This window comes from Aplysia californica, unplaced genomic scaffold (assembly GCF_000002075.1).
Source record: "Aplysia californica isolate F4 #8 unplaced genomic scaffold, AplCal3.0 scaffold00092, whole genome shotgun sequence".
NCBI lineage: Eukaryota > Metazoa > Mollusca > Gastropoda > Aplysiida > Aplysiidae > Aplysia > Aplysia californica.
This window is the reverse complement of record NW_004797362.1, coordinates 895,870-907,487: the sequence shown is the minus strand read 5'-3', so window position 1 is coordinate 907,487 and position 11,618 is coordinate 895,870. Positions and strand designations below refer to the sequence as shown.

The following is an 11,618-nucleotide window of genomic DNA, read 5'->3' as shown; positions in this document are numbered from 1 at the left end:
GACACCTTCCAACCACCCGCACAGGACCAGGCCCCCCCGCCTTCATCACAACCAGCCTAACATCTAGCAGGGTGCTCGCTATCCTTCAACAACAGCAACAACAATAACAATAACAACAGCAACAACAACAACAGCAACAACAACAATAACAACAACAATCAAGTGAAAGGATGAAATTGCACAGTACAAACAAAATCAATCCAGAAAATACACAGGTCATAAAAGGAAAAAAAACAAGCTGCACAGGAAATGATTTTAAATGACAAAATCCTCCTTCGACAAATCACTGGGAAAACCATCAATATAACAGCTTGTGCACTCACTCACATTACAAAAACAGAAATTAAGTTTGAAAAGCAGAAAAAAGATGAGAAAATATTATGGCACTATTATTACAAATCCAGAAGAAAAAACCCCAATAAAACGACTAGCAACATAAACTGCTGACAAATAATAAGTTTATGAATACCGGTAAAACTTAAGTTCTAAAAATAACAACAGTGTAGGCTACATGTAAATGTGTTTGTCAAGTAAACTTGATCAGAACAAGAATACACTTAAAGAGAGAATAAAAATTAAAGAAGAGAAAATGATCACAATAGAAATAGAAATGTGTGGGCAAAGAAATAACGACGTACATCTCTCTACAACAACACAACTGAGTAGAAAGTTGACAGTAAAGCCTGGTCAGGGTGACAAGTCCATTCTTGTGTTCTACCGTGAACCGTCAAAGATTTTTGTGTTGCCAAAAGAGTAAGATTGTGCAAATAAATGTCTTGTTGGAGTTTAACGGCAAGTTAATTAGAATGAGAGGCACGTCGACACCAAAACGGTCATTTAGTGCGGGGGAAAGAGACGTAAGACAGACGGAAACAGCAGAACAGTGCGGTAAACACGGTAGATAAGAATAAAAAGTAGGACTGACACATGGTGCTTTCAGGCGGGCTGAAATCAATTTTGAACAGTTGTGGTTTTTGAATTGTGATTTACAACGAAGTGTGCATAAAAGAGTTTTTGGCAGGGAAAAAAGTCTTTTTACTTTTTTAACACTTGGCCATCACAAGGCTCATATAGTAAAAACCCTTGCCATCAAAGGCGAAGGCATTTTGGGGAAAATCCAAAGAAACTGGGCGGTAAATATCGTTGATCGGCAATAAGTGACAAGGAAACAGAAGCACATCGACACAATACCAGTCATTTTGAGCGAGGGTGGGGAGAGGGACTGAGAGGGAGAGAAAAGAAGTAGGACCTACCAGCGACACGGTAAACTACCCGCAGGAAAAGGGCAGGCAAACAGATACAGGGGAGAGAAGTAGCCACACAGACCACACTGGAGCTCACAGAGTGTTCACAATACCCACATCCAAGAAGCATGAGTGAACAAATGGAGGAGAGCTTCGTTTTTACAAACACAAAGGTGCTTCACGTCCCCATCAACACAACTTACATCATTTAAGAGGTCAGCTTCCAACCCTGCCTGTCAGGGCCAACCCCAGCTGATAGGGATACAACATCCCACCCGAAAGACCGCGAAATACTTGATAAAAAAGTTCTCCCCACCCGGGAATTGGTCTCGGGTCTCCTGTGCACGACAGCGAAGTGACTACCCGCTACACCACAGACATCTGTGCTTAGTTTTAGTTTTGGAAGGAGTTTGAGTTTGCAAGCAACAAAATAGCACCCATCAGGACAATGTACTTGGGAAAGAATAGAGCGGGAGATTCAGGAAAAGTGGCAGTCCCAAGTACAAGAGCACAGCCCCCGTCCCCCCCACCCCCTAGTGAGAGAGCATAGCCCCCCCCCCCCTCTAGTGCAAGAGCACAGCAAACACAGACTCAGACCCACCAACCCCTCCATGACCAACAACTGGAATTTTCTTCCAAATCCTCCCTTAAAAATCAGAAATTGGGGAAAAAAATCTGAGACTCCAGACCAAGCAGCCCGGTTGTAGTTATCGATCCAGGACAAGCAGCCCGGTATATTTAAGATTACATTAAAAACAAACTGTGGCAAATAAAAGCGTATTGCTGATACACACAAATAAACACTAATAAAAATATGTAGCTTCACGTCATTTATAAGGTGCATACGGGCCCAGAAAAAAAATGGAATTCAAGTAAAAGCAACAAAAAAAAAGGAACTTGATGTAAATCTGATAAAGGTTCTTCGATGGGGGGAAATAAAAAAAAACATAATCAGAGGCCTCTAATTTTATCGGAGTATTTGGCGGGTGTGCAGACCCTCCCCTCCTAATACAACAGTATACACACCCATCAACACTGACATGTCCTACAGCTGCAACACCTGGAGATTGTACAGTTAGAGTGAGACTTTTACGGTACTTGCGACATCAATAGGTTATGGAAGTGCCGAAGATTAGAATGATAGATGTTTGATATATGAAAGAAGGAGGTGTAACAACCGAAACAGAAATAAAATTGACATACAAAGAAAACAGAAAATTGATTATACCCTCAAATAAGCATGTGAAGGGTTTACAGATTCGACTATTCTATAGCCTCAAAAAAACAAATGCTGGGTTATGGGGTTATATCATAGCCTCAAAAAAACAAATGATGGGTTATGGGGTTATATTATGGCCTCAAAAAACAAAAACACAGGGGGGTTAAAGGATTGAACCATTCGCTCCATTAAGCAAAAAAAAAAAAGAAGAAAAAAAGGCTAACGGATTATTACATAACCTTGAATAAGCAACCAAATAGATAACAGATTGTTCTAGAACCTGAGTTCCGACTCTCGACCTTGAAAAAACCCCAAACTTATGCATTTGATTTTGAAAGTCACAGTCGAAATCAATCAAATTTGGCCAATTGTGCCAAAATGGTAGCTTTTGCCCCATCCATAAAAGAAAATCTGGCTGGCCCCAAGTGAATCCCCTCCTGGCCCACACACTTCTGTGATTTATTCTTCACAACATTTCGGACTCTGAGAAAACGCTTGAGACAAAAAAGTATCGACATTTTATCTGATCGATATTCGGAATCATACAATCTTTTTCTTTGTCCCAATATCACAGTGTCATTATACTGGGAGGCATCATGATATATATAACACTGGATCAAAAGTTAAAATGGGAAGTGTTGCAGGCTTCTCAGCTGAGAACAAAACAAAGACTTGTCAAGTTGGGAAGCATATACAACAATGTCCCTTTACACACACACAAACACACCACTGATACACATATGTACACACACAAACACGCACACAAGCTCATACACACACAAGCTTATACACACACCTCACAAGAGATCACTGCACCACTGCAAGACACACACACACAACAGATACACACATACATACACACACACACACACACACACCTCACAAGAGGTCGCTGTACCACTGAGATACCTGCGACCAGTACGTATACGCTATGGCCAACACACACACACACAGCTCACAAGAGGTCGCTGTACCACTGAGATACCTGCGACCAGTACGTATACGCTATGGCCCAGACACACACAGACACACACACACCTCACAAAAGGTCGCTGTACCACTGAGACACCTGCGACCAGTACGTATACGCTATGGCCGAGACCATCAGCCCCATGCTCACGTACAGGGGCGGGTAGATGCTGGAGGTGGAATATTCCTGGCTCGTCTCCGTCACCTGCAGCGCTTTCTGGCACACCGCCTGCATTTTGGACGCATTCGGGTCCTTTTCTGGGATTCTCTCCATGATCTGGGAACAAATAATAATAACAATAATAACTGTTGTAATAGTAAAGATAATAATACTAATAGAAGTAAAAATAATAATAGTAATGATAATAATCAATAATAATAATAATGATAATAATAGTAATGATAATAATAGAAATAGCAATACACACGCTTTGCACAGAGCTCTCCTCGTTCAGTTTTTGTACTCTGGTGTTGCCTTCATCCTCGCCCCCTCCCACAAGTGTATCTTAAAAAAAAAAAATCAATAATCTTCCCATTCTGGAGTCCTGTACAGCGCTTAAGACTTTGAATGAACTTTGGTGACCCCAACAATCACCAGTAGAAAATCTACTCACAACGTGATGAGACCGTGAAGGTTCACTTACCGGTCACGATGGCGAGCCCGACAAGACGCTTGCATAACTTTCTTTTCTTTTTTTCACATAAGAGACAGTACAGGACAAATATTGATTTTATTTTCATAGCGACACAGTGTTTGTAATGCACAACCTGCACGTTACAAATGTTGCGTTATCAGACTATTACCGACAAATTTTTGGGTAGTAACGAAAGCGAAAGTAGATCTTGATTTTTCCCGATGGAGCCTCGGTATCGCACATACACTTCCCCTTGCCGCCATAGCCGCCTGTTCGAGTGAAACATACTGTCAGACCGGGAAAAACTGAATGAATATCACAATCGCGACCGACAAAAATGAACGGATGCTATCAGATTTTGTTTTATATATATTTTCCCGGGGTAATTTACAGATTTTCTGAAATTCCCAGGGCATTCCCGGGTCTCTGCGATTTTTTTCCAATTCCTGGGGCATTCCCAGGGCCCCCTGGATTCCCGGGGCCTAGCAGTCACCCTGAAGAGAGTAACAACACAAGTAAGGAGGAGGAGGGATGAGGACGATAGATGTTTGATAGGAAACAAGGAGCAGAGAAAAGGATGCTAGATGTTTGATAGGAAAGAAGGAGCAAACCACACCCGAGCACCCGCCAACCACCCACAGGTCATGTCCACAAGCCAAGGTCTCACCTCCAGCGTAAAGTGCCTCATAATGGCCTTGACCTTGTCAAAGGACGTGGCCCCCATCATCATTCGGACCGCCTCTCCCTTGCGGATCTTGACCACGCCGGTGAACACTTTTGGGTTGTTGTAGCATCGCTCCAAGGTCGCTATAGCCATGACCTGGAGGAACAACAACCGTGAGTCGTGGGGGAAGTGGAGGTGTGTGTGTGTGTGTGTGTGTGTGTGTGTGTGTGTGTGTGTGTGTGTGTGTGTGTGTGTGCGTGCGTGTGCGTGTTTTTGTGTGACAAAATGAAATATAAAATACGTCATTTCAACCTCCACACGTCGCTGACAAATAGCTGGTGGTGTCAGGGGAGTCATACGGTTTTTACGTTAGGTTGGAAAATTCTAGAGAACAGGCACACCAACCAGGTAAATGCTATAAACCTTTCAGAAAGTAGATTGTAAATAGGAAGTGAGCTCATTCGTTGATAAGGTGCTTGGCTATATTTTAAAAAAACCAGGATAAAAAAACCAAAATAGTGACTCAAATTATAGCACATTACCGCAGAACAAAACTTTGAGCCATCCAAACTTGTAGGGTTAAGGGTAGATTGTAGGGTTAAGGGTAGATCTATGTGCAGTTACAAAAACAATTCTTAGGGCAAAAGGTGGATTTTAAAAATATTTTTTTGTATGATAGAAATTAAGAAGATTATTCAATCACAAATAGACTCTAGATCTAGATGAGGTTTTATCAATATGTAGCATCTACTTGCAAAGTTTCAACTCATTTGGTTACAAAAACAAAAAAAAGCCTTAGGCAAAAAACTAGATCTAACACTGTAAAAAAAAATCCAAATTGGCTGCCATTTTTTCCCCCAATGCAAACAAATTTTTATTTTTCATTTTGCTTTAATCATCTGATTAGTATATGAGCTCTCGTCAACTAGAGGTGCGGTGTTCGTCTCTCATTCAATGGGTCCTGAGTTCAAAACCTGACAGGACACAAAGTCAGACCTAAGCCTCCAATCCCCGAACCGGCAAGCTCATAATTGCGAGTCTGGCAGCCTCACCACTAGACCAGCCACTCACCTGCGGAATTGCCACAAAGTTGAAGATGGTCTGGTTCTGCAGACGGCTCATGAACAACATGGACGCCGGCACAAGCTCCATGGCGTTGGTAATGAGGTCGTTGAGACACTCCAGGGCTCGCTCTCGATTCTCCGGCTGGGCAAAATCTCCGATGTCACCCGCGTACTTGCTCCACGCCTGAGGGGGAGAAAGACAAGATGATGTTATTTTTTTTTCTCCCTTCATTGAAACTTTTTGTCTGCTATTGCATAAGTATGTTGTAATGATCGTTCTCACCAAGACTCTGGGAAATAAAATAAAAAATTCTAACTGCATGGAAGTGGCTTTATGATCCCACCGACACAAATTAGATCATTTAGGAGGCGGGCTTCTGACACTGACTGTCAGGGCAAATCCACGCTGAAAGCGATACTATATCCCAGCAGACTCCAATAAATCTCTCTCCTCACCCAGGAATTGAACCCCGGCCTCCTGCATCCGACATCAAAGTGCCTAACTGCTACACCATCGACACTGGTAAACGAGATGATGCACACGTGGGATTTTTTTTAAAGACAGTGACAATCTTTATTCATTTCGCAGGGAGAAATTTGTCTCAGTCATTTACAATGGTAGTGGATGTTACACTGGTCAGGTGCACTCACCCATACACGCAACAAGGAAGGACATTAAATACATGTAAGTATTACGCATGTTGGATTGGACATGTTCTGAGAAGAGAACCAGACTCTATTGTGAAGACTGCCCTCCACTGGACACCCAAAGGACGTCACAAAAGGGGCAGACCCAAAGTGACCTGGAGGCCCACAGTAGAGTCTGAAATTAAGTCCTGGAATCATTCAAGGGGAACGCTGACCAAGATGGCCCAAAACAGACAGAGCTGGAGATCCTTTGTTGCTGCCCTAAACGCCAGATGGCGTAATGGGTAGTAAGTAAGTAAGTAAGTATTATGCATGTGCTAATACACCTCTGCTCTGTGAATATATATTCTCTCTCTCTCCCTTTCTCTTTTAATGTTAGTTTTAGTAGTTTTTACTGCGCTCGCAACCGCATCAGGTCATATGAGCGCCAAAGGGGGGATGTCAACAGAGAAGTCTTTACAAGGAATCAGGTTTACTCTGCTCACCTCTCAAGCTTCAACAGCACAAAGTCTGCTTCGACTATCAAGGCACTCCGGATATAGAGGGCCACAAGAGTATGACAAACATACAAAAGAAGTAGAGGAAAAACGACGATAGTAAAGATTAGGAAAGAAAAAGCAGCAGTTTCCTGTTGCAGTTCAGGCACAGTTATGAGCGTGACAATGAATCAGCCCATTTACAATTCTACTGTGCTTAAGAACAGGTTAATGTCCCCCCTTTGGGAATGGCCTACAGACACGTCAGTCATTAGCATCGCCCCAGGGGGTATCCCTTTGTCTGAGTATTCAGTAATCTCATTGCAGTTAACTGGTGTGAATGAATTTCTCTATCTGTCTGTGTTTACTTTCTTAGAAATGTCATTTACTGCCGGTCAATAATTAAGAATGTGGTGTCAATAAGGTCATATAAGTGCCAAAGATTAGAGGTGTTACAAGAGAGTAACAAACACAAAAGAGAAGGAGGAGAGATAAGGATGATAGATGTTTGACAGGAAAGAAGAAGCAAACCACACCAGGGCACCCGCCAACAACCCACTCCGTGATTTCAGTCGCTCCTCGTTCAACCACAAGCCTGCACCAGCAAAACTCACAGCTTTGGGCCAGAAGATTCGCTGGTCGTTCCAGTCCTCCAGGTAGTCTCGGATGATGTTCGTCTTCTGCAGGAACAGGCCCACCTGATTGGCCAGCTTGCTGTCCTGGCCCACAATGGGATCCTCCAGACCCGACGCAGAGAACAGCCCCGCGAGACCGATGCCCACAAGGCCCGCGACGTAGTAGCAATACTGAAGGCAAAGTGAAAGAACAGTAAATAATTCATTCATAGCTCAATGTAGTGGCAATACTGGGGACAAAGTGAAAGAACAGTGAATGATTCATTCATAGCTCAATGTAGTGGCAGTACTGAGGGCAAAGTGAGAGAACAGTGAATGATTCATTCATAGCTCAATGTAGTGGCAATACTGGGGGCAAAGTGAGAGAACAGTGAATGATTCATAGCTCAGCTGCCAAATTTTTCAAAATAAAAAGAATCCGACCCAACTAAGGTACCCCCCCCAACCACACACACATATATGCATGCAAGCATGCACACCCACACAAGCACTCCCCACCTACCTCGTCCCACACATACAAACACAAACAAACAAGCACACACAGACACAAGCATACACCCACACAAGCATGCACTCCCCACCTACCCACACCAGCACGCACTCCCCACCTACCTCATCCCACTCCTCCATGGTATCCACCTTCCTCTCCAGAAAGACTGTCATGCCGTGTCCCATCTTCTGACAGATCTCCGAGATGAGCTTCCTGTACACCTCCGCCAACTCTCGAAACTCCTTGGAAATCTGTGCATTTTAACATTTTTGGAGATATTTAGTCTTAATAAGGTAATATGTGCATTGAAAAGTTTTTTCATTTTTCAGTGTAAGTGTTTTTACACCCCCATTGATACAATTTAGATTATTTAGGAGGTGGGCTTCTAACCCTCCCGAGCGTCAAGTTCTCATAAAGAAAAGAAGTATCAAGTCTATTTTTAACTTGATCAATATTATAATCATGTAGTCGGACTGGACAGAAAAGTGTATTTGATTAAGGCTATTGAAAGAGTCATGTTGTGTTGGTCTGGGGGATGGGTGTGAAAAGGAACGACACGAAGCAAGTCATTTTGACTGACAGGAGTAAAAGACACTCGTGTATTCAAAAACATGATGGCTTTTTAGTTTTAGTGAGGTTTTACGGTGCTCGCAACTGCATAAGATCATATGAGCGCCAAGGGGTGGATGCCAACAGAGAAGTCCATACAGGGAATCAGGCTTACTCTGCTCACCTCTCTAGCTTCAACTATCAAGGCATTCCGGATATAGCGGGTCACAAGAGAGTGACAAACATACAAAAGAAGTAGAGGAAAAATTACGATAGTAAGGATGAGGAAAGAAAAAGCAGCAGTTCCCACTATGTTGTTCTGACACAGTATGAGCATGGCGTTGATAAATCTGCCCATTTACAATTCTTCTGTGCATAAAAACATGTTAATACCCCCCCCCCCCCCCCGGAGTGGCCCAAAGACACTTCAGTCAGTAGCACTGCCCGGGGGGATGCTACATGATGGCTGACAACAAATGGAGAGAAGATTTTCCTGCCGTCAACTCACACAGGGGAACTGCTCCAGCACGATCCTGTCTTTGTCGTTGCTCTCCATGTACTTCCAGTGCGGGTCCTCCAGATTTTTGTAGAAGGAATCGAGCATGGGCACCTTGCGGTCCAGCGGAATCGTCATGTCGTCTTCCACAGTGTCCAGAGCTCGGAGAACCAGGTAGAAAATGCACACCGCATTCCTGGTGGGAGAGATACACAGCCACGGTGAGAAAAAGTTATATAGAGATTTTACAGGTTTCAATTATGTGAATTACTTTAGTTTAGTTTCAGTAAGAGTTTTACGACACTTGCAACACATTAAGGCTATTTAAGTGCAGAAGATTAGAGGCATAACAAGAGCATAACAAACATAAAAAAGTAGGAGGAGAGATAAGACATAAGGATACTTTAGATGTTTGATGGGAAAAAAGGAGCAAGAATTCTCAACAGCCTGATACCTTTCTCCTTCTCCCCAACAATAATTACAATGACATTTTTCACAAACTTCGAATCTGTCTCAACCATTGAGACTGAAGAAGTAGGACCTACCGTCTCCACCATAGATAAAACAAGAAACGGTGAAGTCACCATCATCGATTTTCACTAACCTGAGTTCTCCATCCAAGGCCTGAATCACAGCAGCAAAACTGCGACTTGTTTTGTTCAGCAAATCGTAACAGGTTTTCAGAGATGGTGACATGGAGTTCTGGAGAGGAGAAGACGGCAAAGTGTGATGACAAACTGGCATTAAGTTTGAGGTTATCATTTGGCCTCTATAGCAATAATCTGAACAAGCAATTAAAAAAAAAAAACCTTAAAAAAAACTTTCTCTCTCTACATCACTTCTTAAACACTCACATGCTTATACTCAAAGAAACTTTGGGGAAAAAAACCCCCCACCTGATTACAAAACAAAAGGTACTCGTTTTTCTTTAAATTTCATTTCTTAAAATCATTCTCGTAAAAGAAACTGCTTAAGTTTTACCACATCTAAATGACAGAACTAAAAATAATGGCAATAAACAATTGTTTTATATTTTAGTAAGTGCATTTAAATATCACATACTTACAAAGAAACATTTAAACATCACAACTTCATAAACTTACAAAATCACATTTGGGCATCACAACTTCACAGCCTCCAAACTTGAATCGAAGCAAGGCCATCACTTCCTCGGGATGAGAGAATGACTTTAGAAGGTCCATCATCAGACGCAGCCGCAGGCGATCAGCACAGAAAGGATGTTCCTGAGGCAGAGATGATCTTATTATTAATATCACATATCTAACAGATCCAACGAGGAAAACAAGACAAAGCCCAGTCAGAGAAAAGGTAGGTAGAAGGCCGTGGCAATAGATTGGACATACTCTCTGGAAGTCATGCAGCTGCATAACAAGGAAAGTATTGGATTGAAATCCACAGGGTAAAAGATCAAGGGAAAGACTGTGGAACCTGGAGAAGAATTAGAGAAAGTTATGTACAGAAAAGTGGGAAGACATTGAATAAAATCAAGAGGCTAGGCCAGGATAGGGAAAGGTGGAAAGTGTTTGTTCGTGGCCTACACCCAGATCCAGGGTGAGAAAGGCAATGATGATGATAAATTAACAGATGGGTGATGAGGATGGATCAGGATAATATAGCCTTTTGTGGGAGCATACGAGCAAAGGAAAGAATGGCAAACCATGATCACAGATGTCGCAGATCTGGCACTGGATTCTTTTTCTTTCCTTGCATTCCCCCGCTAAATCCCAGAGATGGTCGACCATTGGTTATTCAGCCTGCAGTGCAACTGATTTTTATGTATGTGACCATTTTCCCCACTTTGTACCTTTAGGCAGCCACATTCTCATTTTCAAGACTCAGTATTATATTTTCATACTGGCTAAAGTATTTTCAGTTTCGGTATGAATTATCTTTGAATTTTGCCCAGTTGGCGGCCAAAGCCCTCTTATTGATTTTAGGAACACCAACATTTTCCACTCATAAATCCCTGAAGGCTAGGTGTTCAATCTAACCTACTTTACGATCAGGGGTGTAGCTCAAAGACAGCAGTAATTTAAGGTGCCAGGAGTAGTGAGAAGGAGTCAGGAGTAAAAAAGAGAGAAGCCCACCATAGGCTAGGCTGGGTGTAGAGGGAGAAAGTGGAGATGAAAGTGGATGACAGAGAGGACTAGATCTAGATTCTAGACTCTAGTTCTAGAGCACAGGAAAGAGGTGACAAGAGAAAATAATAGATAAAAACATTTTTGTGTCTGTCAGGTTTAAATCCCAGGGCCTTTCAAATGAGAGGCAAATACCATCATGTTTCTAGACCACGAGAGCCCCTTTGGCTTTTTGGCACTTCATGATGATCTAGATCTAGATTCTAATATCTATATCTAGATCTAGATTCTACAGCTCTATAGCTCTGAGACAATTTTGCTGTACAAATTTAGATATTAGAAAAACGAAGTGACTATTTCTCCGAACGTTCGGAGAAATAGTGCCGATCTTTATTTCTCCGAACGGTTTTCGGCCTCGTGATTTTTTGCC

The 11,618-nt window shown here is 42.4% G+C and overlaps 1 protein-coding gene across 2 annotated transcripts in view; it reads right to left on the bottom strand.

Moving 5' to 3' along the window:
* Positions 1–242: 242 nt before the first annotated feature.
* LOC101861942 (squalene synthase) overlaps positions 243–11,618 on the bottom strand; it is a 13,221-nt gene continuing 1,845 nt past the window's right edge. For both annotated transcript variants that reach the window (XM_005094954.3, XM_005094953.3), the window contains exons 2-9: positions 10,193–10,333; positions 9,694–9,791; positions 9,102–9,285; positions 8,167–8,295; positions 7,534–7,725; positions 5,803–5,979; positions 4,735–4,887; positions 243–3,709 (exon numbers count right to left, since the gene is read on the bottom strand). In XM_005094954.3, the coding sequence (XP_005095011.1) occupies positions 3,503–3,709; positions 4,735–4,887; positions 5,803–5,979; positions 7,534–7,725; positions 8,167–8,295; positions 9,102–9,285; positions 9,694–9,791; positions 10,193–10,294 (1,242 nt within the window). In that variant the 5' untranslated portion in view covers positions 10,295–10,333 and the 3' untranslated portion in view covers positions 243–3,502. The remainder of the gene's footprint in view (positions 3,710–4,734; positions 4,888–5,802; positions 5,980–7,533; positions 7,726–8,166; positions 8,296–9,101; positions 9,286–9,693; positions 9,792–10,192; positions 10,334–11,618) is intronic.